The sequence below is a fragment of the Symphalangus syndactylus genome, chromosome 5 (genome assembly GCF_028878055.3).
Source record: "Symphalangus syndactylus isolate Jambi chromosome 5, NHGRI_mSymSyn1-v2.1_pri, whole genome shotgun sequence".
Classification (NCBI taxonomy): domain Eukaryota; kingdom Metazoa; phylum Chordata; class Mammalia; order Primates; family Hylobatidae; genus Symphalangus; species Symphalangus syndactylus.
Window position 1 is genome coordinate 104628605 of NC_072427.2, and position 16188 is coordinate 104644792.

General features: G+C 41.2%; 1 protein-coding gene across 1 annotated transcript; it reads right to left on the reverse strand.

The window, feature by feature from the left end:
* Positions 1 to 392: 392 nt before the first annotated feature.
* On the reverse strand, positions 393 to 7441 carry LOC134736571 (uncharacterized). The gene is made up of 3 exons (XM_063638510.1): positions 7360 to 7441; positions 4202 to 4538; positions 393 to 4090 (listed from the first exon to the last, which is right to left on the reverse strand). The coding sequence occupies exons 1-3, from the start codon at positions 7439 to 7441 to the stop codon at positions 3685 to 3687; spliced, it is 825 nt and encodes a 274-aa protein (XP_063494580.1). The 3' UTR covers positions 393 to 3684.
* Positions 7442 to 16188: the final 8747 nt, after the last annotated feature.

A 16188-nucleotide genomic window follows, 5' to 3' on the forward strand; every position in this document is an offset into this window, starting at 1 on the left:
TAAAACTTCTTTACTTTCTCAGACTGCATTTGTATCTCACCTTCCAAACTGATTTCTTATAATACACAAGATCATCTACGGAAACAAAATAATAGCAAACACTTACACAGAACTCCCTCTGTGCCAAGCACCTAAGTGTTTGATGTATACTAACTCAGTTATTCCTCCTCACAACCTTAGGAATGAGTATTCACATTCTCCCCATTGAAACACAGGGGCCTTGAGGCACCGGCAGGTGAAGTAACTTGCGCAAGGTTAATCAGTGGCTAAGGAGCATGCTGCTGGGATGCCTACCTGGGCAATCTGGCACCTGTTTCCCATGCTTGGAACCATTATTTGTGTGAGCATATTAAGGACCATAGCATTTTGTTAAGACAGCCAGGAACTTATAATTTGTGTAGAACACTCTTGTTTATGGAGAACTGGCATAAATGTCATTGTAGGGCACTGTTTCACCTTATCCGAACATCGGCCTCACAATTTCATTAAATCAGCTATTTGATATTCTTCACTAATCTTTCCTTCTGCCAGTGCCTTAACCCTGTCTACCCACACAAGGTAGCAATATCTGTGCTAATCCGTCCTAACAATTAGCACAGATATTAGTGATCTGTGCTAATTGATTAATATCTCTGCTAATTTTTCTCAGAATTAGCACAGATATTCACAATCTGTTTTAAACTATGGCCACTTAAGCTATGTTAAGCCTCATTTTCTGGTGAGTGTGTCACTGTGTGTAAGGGTGGTAATTTTAGGAATCATATCTTCCACATTGCTGAGAGCCTTGGACTTGTGAGTGAGGATGCTGAACTGCTCAGACATATGATGTGCTTATTTGAGGATAGATGTGCTTTTGCGCTGGTTTTGCTTGAGGCTGTGAATATTGTAAGCCCAAATAGATTGATTGATGGACAGAACTTAAGTGTTTCAGGGCAGATGAGAATTACACAGCAGTGATCATACTAAAAGCATTGCATTTCTTTAAGAGTCTGAGATAAGAAAAATTTTTTCATATATATATATATATATATATATATATAACTCATATGAAAGTTGAAGCTACTGAGAGGTAGGATAAAAAGAGGCTTTTAAGATTGTAATATTTTTCCTTGAAAAGTAGTGTTTCACAATGTTTTTATTCTATCTAATTTGAGGAAACATCTAACAGTTTTGAGTCCAGTAAGATCAGTGAAAGACAAAAATACATTCTATAGTGAATTATAGTGGTACTTACTTTGACTTACTTTGGACATAGAGGATATAAATTCACTAAGACCAGCTGTGTCTCAGGAGGTATATGAAAGTGAGCTTGGTAGTTACACTGGAATCACAAAATTTCATCAGTGTAAGGGATTTTAGAAATGGTTCAGTCCCTGCCACCCATCAACCACCCATCTTAGAGATGAGCAAAATGAGGCACAGAAATCTGCAGAGTTGGTCCTAGAAACAAACCATGGTTCTCAGGCTGGTGCTCCTTCCCCAGTATTAGGCTTCTGCAGAGTGACAGCCTGATATCAAAACAATAAGGCTGTGAAAATCAATAGCTTCAGTTAAGCAATAGCCAATGACTAACAAAAATGGAGACACCAGCTAGTTAAGGATAGAGGTGCCCAGTCCAAGTGAAGGGCAAGAGTCTACATACCACTTTCCTCTATTCAAGCTATTTATGCCCACTAGGTTTAGAATACTGATTATGAAAGTGGACCCCCGAAGAGGGTCATGGCTGAGTTTCAAGGAAGCCTCTAGCCTGCTGACATCGAATGCAAAATGGTGTGCGAGGATGCACATTAAAAAAAATTTTCTGGGAAGAGCATATAAAATTTCCATTAGATTCTCAAGGAGGTAGGAATAAAGGATTTTAATAACTATTACTCTAAAATGAAAGAATTCCTTTAAATTGAATGGCAGATCTTAGTCATGACATGAAAAGCTGATAAAAAAAAAACTTTCCAAAGTTAAAACCTAGGGCTTTTTGGGGTAGATTTTTTGATTTATAGAGGACTGGTAAGATGAGGTATTTAAAGATGAAGGTTACAAATTTTCCATGTTGGCACATGGAAAGTAAAGAATGGCAAAATTTGTAGCACATTCTAATTAGTTCAAGTATCTATGTTACCAAAATTGAAATGATATCAAATTGCACAGCAACGTCCTGATGGCCTTTCCTCTAACTTTCTGGGTTTGTAAGGGTAGGGTTGTGCCTATCCTGCTCACCTTTGTCTCTCCAGTGTCTAGCATAGCGTCCAGCACAGGCAGACTATGATGACTTTTTTTTTTTTTTGGTAAAGACCAGTAAATTACACTTTTTACACATGACTAGGTTAAAGCAAAAGTAGACATTTGTGCAGACACCACTGTTCTCCCTTGAAGTGGTTGTAGGTCTCAGACAGTGCTAATTTTTCTCTTTCTTAATGTGTGTGGTTAGGAAGCTGGGTCCTGTGGCCAGAGTGAGCTGACCCACTATGTGAGGAAACTTGCTTATCACAGCCTAATAAGGAGTAGTCCTTGCAGCAGAAGTAATTACTAAATGTGCTTTGGTCATTTGACAGAAATCAGGGAGGCAGCAAGGAGTCATGGAAATGAGCCCAAACTGAGAGTCAAAACCCTGTGGTCTGCCGACACCCCCATCCCACATCCGTACCTAAAAGCAGGCTGTGCACTAGGGACCTAGTGACCTTACTAGAAAAAACTCAAATTCTCTGAGCCACAAGTCCTCATGGGCAAAATGTGGATACCACCACCTAACCCTGCCAATTTCCTATCATTGTGACTATGAAATTAAACCACAGGCAGGAAGTTGCCTTGAAAACTTTTTATAGCATATATTACTGTTCACATAGATAAGCAATTAACTTTACATATACCCATTTTTAAAAGATCAGTCCTGTGATTAAAAGTTCGGCTGCCCTAATTCACTTCGATTATACATTAGGTTAAAGCCATATAAAAGAGGCACTACTTCTTTGGAGAGATGAATGGATATTACAAGCAGTAATTTTGGCTTTGGAATATACACATAATGTCCACTTGACCTCATCTATTTGACACAAAATGTAAACTAAATTATGAGCATCATTAGATACCTTGGCCTTTTCAAATCACACAGGGTCCTGGATCTGCTGTGTGATGCTGGAGAAGTAACTTCACTTCTCTGGGCCTCGGCTCCTTAATTTTTAACATACTTTGGATTCTTATATCTTTGTCAGCTGTCGACTTCAGTATTTTCAGGTTAAATTCTATCTGTAGTCATCCCAATATACCTGCTTTAGATGATACAAACTTCAAAAGATCCGGCTCTCCCTCGTCAAACGTGGAGGACAGACACCAAGGGGGTTTTGTGAGAGTAAAGAAAGGCAACCGCTCGGCAAAAACGCACCCTGGCACAACAGGAGCGAATAAATACAGACGCTGATTGAGCGTTTGCTCCATCTTCACTTCTGTTAAATGAAGGCATTGATATCTAAAATGCTATGAGTCTAACTTTGTAAAATTAAAATAGATTTGTAGTTATTTTTCAAAATGAAATAGAAAAGATACAAGTTTTGAAGGCAGTCTGTTTTTCCACCCTGCCCCTTTAGTGTGTTTTACACACTTCTCTGGCCGCTCCAACAGGGAAGCTGGTCCAGGGCCATTATACAGGTACCTCCCCAACCATCCAAGGAAACTTGCAAAGAAGCTCAAGTGTTAGGTTTCGAACACCCCTCCTTCCCCCTGCCTCTGCCCGCGGGAATCCATCCAGCGCAATCTCTGGTCCCGGGCGAGGCGACACCCCTGAGTCCCCAGGGGGCACCCGCAGGCGCGCGCGGGACCGAGCCGGGCTCCACGGCCACGTGCGCGCTGCCCCCGCCTTGCCTCGCCAGTCAACCCGGCGGTGACCCTCACACCGAGGTCCCCCGGCGTCCCTGCCACGTTCAAGAGAGGAAAGGCGGGCGGGAGCGCGAGACTGAAGTCGGCGTACCTGCAGTGCCAGGAGCGTCCCTTGGTTCCCCGCGCTTGCTCTGCGGGCGGCTCGGGGCTCCGCGATCCGCTCCCTTCCCGAGGCTGCAGGCGGCGCTGGGCCCGGGCTCGGCCGCGCACAGGAAGCCCGCGCCTGCGAACGTGCGACCCTTTTATAACTCACTTGTGACTCATAACCGACCAGGCGCCTTTTCTGCAACCCCCACCCCGCTTCTCCCCCCTCCTGCCTGTTCTTGGAACCTACAGCTTGAAAAACTTTTTTCTTTTTAAAGGAAAAGTCGAAAAAGCCCAGCGCCCTGGTAGTTGGTGTTTTCCCCTTTCCCTTTCTCGTGGGTCATTGCGTGTGTGTATTTTTTTCTCTCGACACACGCCATGTACTTTCCTGCACCCGCGCCGCAAGGCTCGGGCTCCAACCTTTGTTCTTGAAGAAAAGGAAACGCCTTCAAATGACGGCCCAGACGTCGCCCGAACTTTCAGTCGGCTGGAGGGGGAAGTGGCGACTTCTTGCAACTGGGTGGCAGGAGTGTCTCTACTCTCTCCTTGCAGGGAGCCCGAGAGGAGCAAGTGGGAGGTTTTTCCTCCTGGACCGAATCAACTGGAGCCAAGCAGGTCCCTAAGAGAGGAAGAAATGGTCTTCAGGCGATCCTGTATTTCATCCCTACCTCATCACCCTTCAAGAGCCCGCGTTTGGTTTGGAATATGTAACTGGGCTTTGAGAACATTTGTACTGTTTCTGGTACCTGCATTTATACACGGGATGTCAAGATATAGGACTTAAAACTTCAAAAATTTTGACCTCAACAGCATTCTCCCCCTGCCTTCCACTCCCATCTCCCGGACATATTCCTGGAGCATATGGGACTTCAGTCATTTTAATTTTTGGTTTTTTGTCGCCTCTCTCTTTTCTCCCGGACCCTGCCACAAGGGGAACATTTTCCTGGAGCAGCCATTTGATTTTGGGGGATGGAAAGGAACAAATAGATCTAAAGCCTGGCAAGTTTATCCTACAAGCCTAGTCGAGTAACTCATTCATGGGTCTCAGTTCAATAAACGTTTAGACCTTGAAGAAGAAGAAGGAAATATGAGGAAGAGAAGGAGGACAGGAATAGATCTAGCTTCATCATCATGTGACTGGGGCCTTTTTGTAAGCAAGAGGGGGCCACTGCTGGATTGCATTGCAAGTATCCAGTACTTGGACCTCCCTGTCAAGGGCACAAGACATTTTAGAATAGTTTGTATTAAACCGATGTCAGTTACATGTCAGAGCTGGAAGTCCCATAGTACTTAATTTACAGATGGCTCAGGTTGGTTGAGGAACCTGGGAGCATTTTAAAACCCTCTATTCTTAAGATACATACTTTTTCTTTCCTTATAATTCAAAGAAGAATAATCATGATGATAACAACTACCACTTATAACGCATTTACCAGATCCTGTGCCAGATCCTGTCCTAACATTCCTTATGTGCATTAACTCTTTCAGTCCTCACTACGATCGTATGAGGGAGGAGGATTATAATCTATATTTCCAGATGAGGAAACTGAGCACAGAGAGATTAAACATGTTACCTTAGGTCCTAGTAAGTAGTCAAGCTGAGATTCAAACTCAATTCTAACCCTGGAGGGCTGGCTCTGTAGTCCAGTCTCCCTGCTTTCCAGATGCATGTGACATCGAGGAGCTGGGGAAGTTGTGCAGTGGGGCATGTGGCAAGGATGCATGGTCCCCACCCAGGTGGGGCACGTCCCGCTGCTGGTTACAGATGCCTGCAATGCCTTTCTGAATTTCCCATTTCTCATTCTAGGTTGAACTATAAGAAATTGCCCATAGGCAATTCTAGGGTGACCTTTCATCCCTAGAATGACAAGTTTGTATAATTCACTTCAATAGAAACAGGAAATTGCTCAATCCTCCCTTCTCCCAGTGATGGAAGTAATTTCAGGTCATGTGCAAACCTCCGCATTTTAGGTCCCAGTTTGAGACACCCAGAATAGTGGATGGAGAAATGGGTTTTAGGAGTCAAATACACCTGCATTTTACACTAATTCTAGCTGTGGAATCTGAAGGTTAAACTTTTTATGTCTCAGCTTCCTATAAATGACAATAATGATGTCTCCCATCAGGGATTACTATAGACTGAATCATGTTCTCCTCAACTTTATATGTTGAAGCCCTGACCTCCAATGTTATCCCCATTTGGAGATAGGGCCTGTGAGGAGGTGATAAAGGTTAAACGAGGTCAAAAGGGTGGATTCCTAATCCCATAGAGCTAGTGCCCTTATGAGAAGAGGAAGAGACACCAGAATTCCCTTTCTCTCAGAGATCAGTCAAAGCAGAGGTCATGTGAGCACACAATGGGATGGTGGTTTCTTATAAGCCAGGAAGAGAGTCCTCACCAGAAACCAAACCCTGCAGGACCTTGATCTGGAACTTTCTAGCCTCCAGAATGTGAGAAAATAAATAGTTGTTGTATCAGCCACCCAGTCTATGGTATTTTCTTATGGCAACCCTAGCAGACTAAGAGGGATATGATGATTAAATAAGGTAATGGATGAAAAGTACCTGCTCGAGGCCAGGCGCGATGGCTCATGCCTGTAATCCCAGCACTTTGGGAGGCTGAGGTGACTGGATCATGAGGTCAGGAGATCAAGACCATCCTGGCTAACACAGTGAAACCCCGAATCTACTAACAATACAAAAAAAAAAAAAATTAGCTGGGCATGATGGCGGGCACCTGTAGTCCCAGCTACTCTGGAGGCTGAGGCAGGAGGATGGCATGAACCCGGGAGGCAGAGTTTGCGGTGAGCCAAGATCGCACCACTGCATTCCAGCCTGGGCGACAGAGCGAGACTGTCTGAAAAAAAAAAAAAAAAAAAAAAAAAAAGGACCTGCTCCAAATGGATAGCTTGAGAAAGTAAGAGCTGGCCACCTGCCGGGACAAGTATCCCATGGATGTTGTTGTGGGCTGAATTGTGTCCCCCTCCCCCCACCTCCCAAATTCATATATTGATGTCCTAACACCCAGTACTTCAGATGAGATCGGGTGTGTGTGGGGTGGTATGGCTGTAGACCACCCAGTACTTCAGAATATAACCTTATGTGGAAACAGGGCCTTTGTGGATGTAATTAATCAAGATGAGGTCTTATTAAAATAGAGTTGGCTCCTAATCCAATATGACTGGTGTCCTTAGAAAAAGAACATGATGTGTAGAGAAAGAAACACATATAGAAGGAAGACAGTGTGAAGAAACATTGGGAAAAGATGGCCATCTACCAGCCAAAGAGAGGGGCTTGGAATAGATCCTTCCCTCACAGCTCTCAGAAGGAACCAATCCTGCTGACATCTTGATCTTGGACTTCAGCTCACAGAACTGAAAGACAATAAATTTCTGTTGTTTAAACTACCCAGTTTGTGGTACTCTGTCACAGCAGCCCTCGCAAAGTAATACGGATGTGTCTCCAGGGCTGATGGGGCTGGTGTTCTCATCCCTCATCTTACCCTCCAGAGACCAAGCAGCTCACATCAATGACCTTCCAGATAAGAGTGGTACTTCTTGATATTACTTAATATCAATAACGATGAATAGATTGTGACAACTGGCACAGCTGCAGATCAATGACAAAGTCTTGCTAAAAACATCATAGTTTCATGAAATTCTACAGAAACCTACAATAATCACAGGGAATGGTTAGGAACCAGCCTCCAATCTCTCTCCTTAAAAAAAAAAAAAAAAGTGGTAGAAAAAAATAAAAATAGTTTCTGGAGGTTTAGTACTCAACGATTTTGAAGCTCAGCCCTTTGGAAGAATGTAAGACAGAGATGGTGACTGAAGAAATAGACCCACATTTCAGGCTTGACCAACTTATTTATTGTGGTGCAGTGTTTCAGTTCACTGTTTATCCTATTGTACAATAACATGGAGATAATTAATTATTTTGTAAACTTGTGGTTGCTCTCCATCCCTCAGGATGAAGCGGGTTGAACTGGCTTCCTTTGGACTCCATCAGTGGTGCAACCATAATAAATGCCTGAGGCTAGAAAAATGTAGCCTTCATAAGATGTTCAGATTTCATGGTGTTTGTTTTTATTTTTCACAAAGCATCAGAGAGTTTTTTCCTATCATAATTTAATTTTTATTCCTTTCACTGTTTATAACATTTGGAAGCCCGATTCTGGTCTATGTTGTTTTCACTCATGTTTCCTCTGTAAATGGGTTGCTGCTTTGGAGTGTTATGTGATACTCTTAAATGCTGGGATGCCTTTCCCTTCAGAGGGCAAAGGAGTGGCTTTTTTTTTTCTCTCTCTCTCCATCAAATAGATGAAATTTACAAATTAGAGAGAATTAACCTTTCAACCTTATCTTTCCCATTCACCCCTTCATAAGGAACACTGGAATAAAGTCAAACCTCTGCAAAGGAGACTAGTGTTTTCTGCAGTGAGTTACAGACTCTTTTTAGCTATGCTCTAATTGTTTAGTCATTTGTACCCATCAAATGCCTCTTAAGAATTCTTTTGTCTATACATACACTGCCTTCCATAGATAACTTTTTTCATAAAGTTTAAAGTTTTTGGTAAGGCAGAGAGTTTGCTCTTGGCTCATTTTCTTCATTTGAACATTTTGAGAAGGCAGGTTTTCACAGTCTTTTGAAAATTTTCATATAGTGGAGGAAAAGTTAGGTTCTGGGGAAAGGACCAAGATTCTCAAAATATTTTGGTTCATGAACAGCCTTGGAAGGGAACCATTCTGCTTCCATATAGATGTCATCATCATCACATCACGTATATAGAAAATTCCTCCACCTGCCCCCCCATAGCACTCACTTCTCTCAATATCTGACCTCAACCATATTCTTATCTCAACTGGCCTGGCTCAGTGTCTTAAGCTTCAGTTTGTGAATTGATGAGTCACCTGTAGTAAATTACTCTACGCTGTCTTTTTTTCCCCCCCTCCTTCCTCTCTGAAATAACTGGGTGACTTCTCTGAGCACCAACAGTGTCTGTTATTATTTTTTTCAACTTTTATATTCAGGGAGTACATGTGCAGATTTGTTATAAGGGTATATTGTGTGATGCTGAGGTTTGGGGTACAATTAAACCCATCACCCAGGAAGTGAGCATAATACCTACTAAGCAATTTTTCATCCCTTGCTGTGCTCCCTCCCTCCCCTATCTTGTAGTCTCCAGTCTATATTATTCCCATTTTTATGTCCATGTGTACCCCCCGCTTTTTTTTGAGACAAAGTCTTGCTCTGTTGCCCAGACTGGAGTGCTCACTGCAACCTCTGCCTCCCAGGCTCAAGCAATTCTCATGCCTCAGCCTCCCAAGTAGCTGAGACTACAGGTGTGCACCACCACGCCAGGCTAATTTTTGTATTTTTAAGTAGAGGCAGGGTTTCTCCATGTTGGCCAGGCTGGTCTTGAACTCCTGGCCTCAAGTGACCCACCCACCTCGGCCTCTCTAAGTGCTAGGATTACAGGCATAAGCCACCATGCCCGGCCCTGTGTACTTAATGTTTATTTCCCACTTATAAGTGAGAACATGTAGTAGTTGATTTTCTGTTTCTGCATTAATTTGCTTAAGATAGTGGCCTCCAGCTGCATCCATGTTGTGCAAAGGATATGATTTTGGTTTTTTAAACAGCTGCATAGTATTCCATGGTGTGTATATATCATATTTTCTTTATCCAATCCACCATTGATGGACATCTAGATTGATTTCATGTCTTTGTTATTGTGAATAGTGCTGGAGTGAACATACAAGTGCATCTGCCTTTTTGGTAGAACAATTTATTTCCCTTTGGGTATATACCCAGAATGGGATTGCTGGGTTGAATGATAGTTCTATTTTTAGTTCTTTAAGAGATATCCAAACTGCTTTCTACAGTGGCTGAACTAATTTACATCCCCATAAACAGTGTATAGTCATCCCATGTTTTCTCCAGCCTCACCAACATCTATTATTTTGGGGCTTTATAATAATAGCCATTCTGACTGGTGTGATATGGTATCTCATTGGGGCTTTGAGTTGCATTCTCTGATGATGAGTGGTGATTAACATTTTTTCATATGTTTGTTGTCTGCTTGTATGACTTCTTTTGAGAAGTGTCTGTTCATGTCCTTTACACACTTTTTAATGGGGTTGTTTTTGCTTGTTGACTTGTTTAAGTTCCGTATAGATTATGGATATTAGATCTTTGTCAGAAGCATAGTTTGCAGATATTTTCTCCCATTCTATCATCTGTTTACTCTGTTGATAGTTTCTTTTGCTGTGCAGAAGCTCTTTAATTTAGTTATGTCCCATTTGTCAATTTTTGCTTTTGTTGCAACTGCTTTTGAGGACTTTGCCACAAATTCTTTGCCAATTTCATATCTAGGTTTACTTCTAAAATTTTTACAGTTTGAGACAGCAATGTCTATTCTTGTGTTCTTTTTCTGCCTGAAGACCAACATGTATAAATCAGGCACCTGGAACCAAGCTGAGAACTCAGTGATGCTCTCATATTGCTCATTGAATTAGTCCTAGGACTGTCACAAAATACTATGACTTAACATAAATTTATTGCCCACAATTCTGGAGGCAGGAAGCCTGAGATCAAGGTGCTAAACTGATTTAGTTCTAGGTGAGCACTTTCTTCCTGCAGACAATCACCTTCTTGCTATGTTCTCATATGACCTTTCCTTGGTGGGTGCATGTGGAGAGATATACCCACCTCTCTCCCTATCTTTATAATGCCACTACTCCTGTTTAGATTAGGGCCCTAGCCTTGTAACCTCATTAATTACCCCTAAAAGCCCCATCCCCAAATTTTTATTGGTGATTAGGGCTTTATTGGTGATTGCTTAAGATAGTGGCCTCCAGTTGCATCCATGTTGTGCAATAGATATGATTTTGTTTTCTTTTTATAGCTGCATAGTATTCCATGGTATATATATATATATATCTTATTTTCTTTATCCAATCCACCGTTGATGATAGGAACAACAACGTTGTGGGGCAACACAATTTAGATCATAGCATATTGCCTCTAGCCCCCCAAATTTACTTCCTTCTCACATGCAAAAAATATGTATTTTAACTCAATAGCCCACAAAAGTCCAACATAAAGTCCAAAGTCTCATCTAAATGTCCTACAAATCCGATATGGATAAGACTCCAGCTGTGATTCATCATGAGGCAAAATTCCTTTCCAGCTGTGAACCTGGGCAAGTCAGATAAGTTATGTGCTTCCAAAATACAATGGTAAGACAGGAATAGGGTAAACATTTCCATTTCAAAAAAGAGAAATAGAAAAGAAGGAAGAGGTGATAGGTTCCAAGCAAGTCCAAAAATCTAGTGAGTCAAATTCCATTAGGTCCAAAGGCTCAAGAACAATCCTCTTTGGTTTGATGCTCTGTCCTTCAGACCCAATGGGATGGCAGCATCACCCCAATGGCTCTAGTTGGACGTCTCGCCTCCAAGACTTCAAGTGGAGACCATCTGACCTTTAGAAACCAAGGTGGCAGCCCTGATGACCTCTGGATTCCCTGCAGGGTCATTTTCCCCTCTTCTTTAAGAACAGCGTATGTGTGCAGCCAAATAGCTCTATTGTCTTGTCAGATCTGAGAAGTTCAATAGCTTTCCTTCATTTTGTTCCATCTCTGTTCCCTTCAGTTAAAAATGAAAATATTTTTAGTCATATAATCTCATTAGCTCTTTATGAGGCAATAATCCAGCTACACTTTGATGTTCTCTTCAGAGCATGCTTTCTCATTTTTTGCAATATGGGTAGGCTGAGAATTTTCCTAATATTCAAGTCCTGGTTCTTTTTTTCTCAACAATCTCTTCTTCAATTAATCTCTCTCCTTTCATATATTCCTAAAACCAGCCAGGAGGAACAAAGCCACTTCTTCAACACCCTACTTAGAAATATTCTGTGTTAACTATCCAGTTTCATTGCTTTCAAGTTCTGTCTTCCACAAAACACTAGAACATGAGCACAATTCAGCCAAGTTCCTTGCCACTATGTAACAAGAGTAACTTTTTCTTCAGTTTCCAATAAAATGTTCCCCATTTTCATTTGAGACCTCACCAGAATATCTATTAACATCTATATTTCTGCCAACATTCTCTTTATGTGTATTTACCTTTTCACTGAGAAGATTGAAGCTTTCTTTCCAACTCTCTATTTCCATATGAAACCTACCAGAAATTGCTTTTAATGTCTGTATTTCTAGCATGGACCTCAACACTCTTCTAGCCCCTACACATTACTCAATTCCAAAGCTGCTTCAACATTTTTAGGTATTTGTTATAGCAGCATTCCATTTCTTGGCATAAAAACCTGTATTAACCTGTTAGGGTTTCCATAACAAAATATGATAGATTGAGTGGTTAAAAGACAGAAATTTACTTCTCACAGTTCTGTTGGCTGGGAAGTCTAAGACTAAAGTGCCAGCTGGTTAGATGCCTAGGAAATGCTTTGTTCCTGGTTTGCAGATGGCCACCTTCTCATTATGGGCTCATGTGGAATTTCCTCAGTGTGTGCATGTAGAGAGAGAGAGATCTCTCCCTTCCTCCTCCTATGAGGGCACCAGTCCTATTGGATTAGAACACCATCCTTCTGACCTCATTTTAACCTTAATTCTAAAAGCCCTATCTCCAAATACAATCATACTGGGGGTTAGGGCTTCAACATATGAATTATGTGAGGGGAGGCACAATTCAGTCCACAACACTCACTGACTACAAAAATGGTGTTTGGCTTTCTTTTTGTATTCTTCTTTTTCATTTTTTTCAGGTTTTAAAATGTATTTATAGAGGAAACATACAGGTGTGAGGACCATCTTTGGAGACCTCAGAATGGTATCCTCTATACCTCTGGGCAATTGCAACCCTCATGGGTCCTTGCTTAGAAGCATCTCACCAGTCTCTGTAGGGGCCTCATCTATGATTTCTACAGGTGTGTATGCTTTTTGTAATAAATAAAATAATTTCAGTTTTCTTTTTACGAAGCTTTATTTTTAAGTTATTCAGCTATCCCAATGGCCTTTTAAATCCTTTTTTGCATCTCCAGGTCTGTTTTAAGAACAGCATTCTAATGTTCATTCTGTTGAATATAATTTTAAACTTATCCCAGTGCTAGGTTTAGGGTGTGGGACAAAGTGAATCCAAGGCAGTAGTATGAATAGGGTCAGTAAACTGTGAAAATGAGCTAGCCTTGAGCTTCAAGATTATCATTCGTGTAAACAAATGCATTATGAAACTAATACAAACATACCCAAGAGGTCACTTGACATTATTCTATTTTACAGAAAGCGTATGCATCTAAATAAGTTCCAGGCTCAGTTATCTCTGAAGTAACAAAATGCTTTCAGGTAGATAAACACAAAAGGAATGTCTCAGTTTCCCACATTTTCTTCAAGCCTCAAAGGAATGTGTAGTTAATTTTTTTTTTTTTTTTGTAGAAGTGACCAATATCTTTGATATCATCAGAGAACAAAACTTTAGTCATGCTGATTTCTATCCTGTATTTTGAACACAGCTCTCTTTTGGAGTTCTATATATTTATTCTTCTAAAAATATCTTCCCTGACTTATCCAGCCTTCATAGTCTAAACTTTTTGTCCAAACTCTTATGGCACTGATGGTCAGATTTCTCTATTATTATTTTGGAGACAGGGTCTCTCTCTGTCACCCAGGATGAGTGCAGTGGCACAATCATAGCTCACTGAAACATCACATTCCTAGCCTTAAGTGATCCTCCCACCTCAGCCTCACATGTAGCTAGGACTACACACATGTGCCACCATGCCCAACGAATTTTTTTTTTTAATTTTTATTCTTTGTAGAGACAAGGTTTTGTTATGCTGCCCAGGCTGGTCTTGAACTCCTGGCCTCAAGTGAGCCTCCCACCTCAGCCACCTAAAGTGCTGGAATTACAGGCATAAGTCACTGCATCTGGCCCAGATTTCTCTATTATTAACTGTTGCATTTCGTACTATATCATTTGATTTTCTTATTGTGCTGCATTATCAGTGTTTGTTTTTATCTTGCTAACATAAATGTAACATGTTCAAGAACTGGATTCATGTTTTATTTACTAAATTACTATTCCTCATAATACTTAGCATAGTATTTAGTGTTAGGTGTAAGGTAGTTAATCAATAAGTTCTGAATTAAATTAACTTTGCTAGGAAACAGGAGGCCAACAGAAGAATGGCAAGTGTATATATTCAAAGATGACCTAAACAGGGGTGCAGTTTTGACTCAACAAATTAAGGGTCTATGAATGTTAATAAATACAGTGTTTGGTATATTTGGTATATGTTTATACAGTTTGGATATATGTCCCTGCCCAAATCTCATATTGAAATATAATCCCTTTGGAGGTAGGACCTGGTGGGAGGTGATTGGATCATGGGGTAGAGTTCTCATGAATGGTTTAGCACCATTCCCCTTGGTTCTGTTCTCATGACAGTGAGTACATTATGAAATCTGGTCATTTAAAAGTATGTAGCACCTCCCGCCTCACTCTCTTGCTCCTGCTTTCACCTGTGATGTGCCTGCTCTGCCTTCCCCTTCCATTATGATTGGAAGTTCCTGAGGCCTCCCCAGAAGCAGATGCACCATGCTTTCTGGACAGCCTGCAGAACCATGAGCCAATTAAACCTCTTTTCTTTGTAAATTACCCAATCTCAGGTATTTCTTTAATAGCAGTGTGAGAATGGACTAATACAATGTTGATTAATAAAATTATATTGACTCATGAATACCCCTACTTGAAGAATAACAGAAATTGATTTTCAGGGTGGCAGTTGGTAGAACTCTTGATTTATATGGCCAAATTTATTTCTCCCTGATCTTGATCATCTCAGTAATTGCTGCCACCTTCTACTTTATTGTTCAGGCACCTGTTATTTCTTACTTTCTGTCACTCCACATATCCAATTCATTAAGAATTGTATAGACTCTACCTCTAAACCATAGCCTAATTCCACGTACATCTGTCCATCTCTACTGCTACTACCCTAGTCCAAACCACCATCCTCTTTTGCTTAGACAATTGTCATGCTTCCTTCCCTTTTCCTCCCATAATGCATACATAGCCAGGGTGGTCTTTTAAAAACCTAACTCTGATGCCACATTCTTACCTCAAATTCTGCCATAGCTTGCCATAGCACTCAGGATAAATGTAAACTCCAACCTGGTCTGCAGTTTTACAGCATCTGGGTCCCACTTTACCCTTCAGACTTCATTTGCGCATTTTTCATTTTTACTGTATTTCAACCACAGTAGCTTTAGTTGTATTCCTGGAAATTAATGAGCCTGGTTCTGTCTTAAGAATTTACATGGTAATAACCACTGTGTTCCTTCTGATTTTATATTCTCTAGGCAGTAAGAGGGCAGTTTCTGAGAAAATCAGCAAATAGAACTGTGGGAGGAATACTTTTGCTAACTCTAATTTTCTACGGTAGTAAACTTCCCTGTTGCCAGTAAAATGGAACTGCCCATAGTGGTTAAACTGGGTGAGAAACGAACCATACATGACTTAAAAGTAACATAAGCTCTTTAATATCTCTTTACAAATAATTTCACCTCTTGTTGAGGACCTGGTGATCCAAAGGAGACCAAGGATAAGTAATGAGAGAGATCTTAGGAATATAGCTTGATATAAATCAGAATCTTGTTCTACCACAGATACCTTCTTCCTCAAAGCAGAGCAAGCAAATACCCACAGTGCCGGATCATCAGGCCCCAGGGCTCAGGTCACCGCTGTTGCCAGTATGGGTCCTCCACTCTAGGAATTAGCATATATTACACAGTGGGAATATTACTGGAACCCCAAAGAGCCCTTTGATGTTCAGAGGTGTAAATTATCTTTCTGTTGGGATAACCTCATTTACATGAAGTGATCATTTCCTCAAAGTTTGGTGCCCAAGTGTTCAGTTTTCTGAGTACCATCTCTTGGGTAGTGACAAGATAATAGATGTATTACTAGCTTTCTCTCAATGCCAGCATAAGGGATTTGGGTACAAACCCCAGATGTTTCTTCTCATCTTCTAATTTAAATGCAGGTTCCCAACGTGATAATGGGAGAGCCTCCTAAGTTTGGGATATAGTTTGGATATTTGTCCCCGCCCAAATCTCATGTTGAATTGTAATCCCTATTGTTGGAGGTGGGGCCTGTTTGGAGGTGTTTGGATCATGGGGGTGGATCCCTCATGAATGGCATGGGACATCCCCCTGGTGATAAG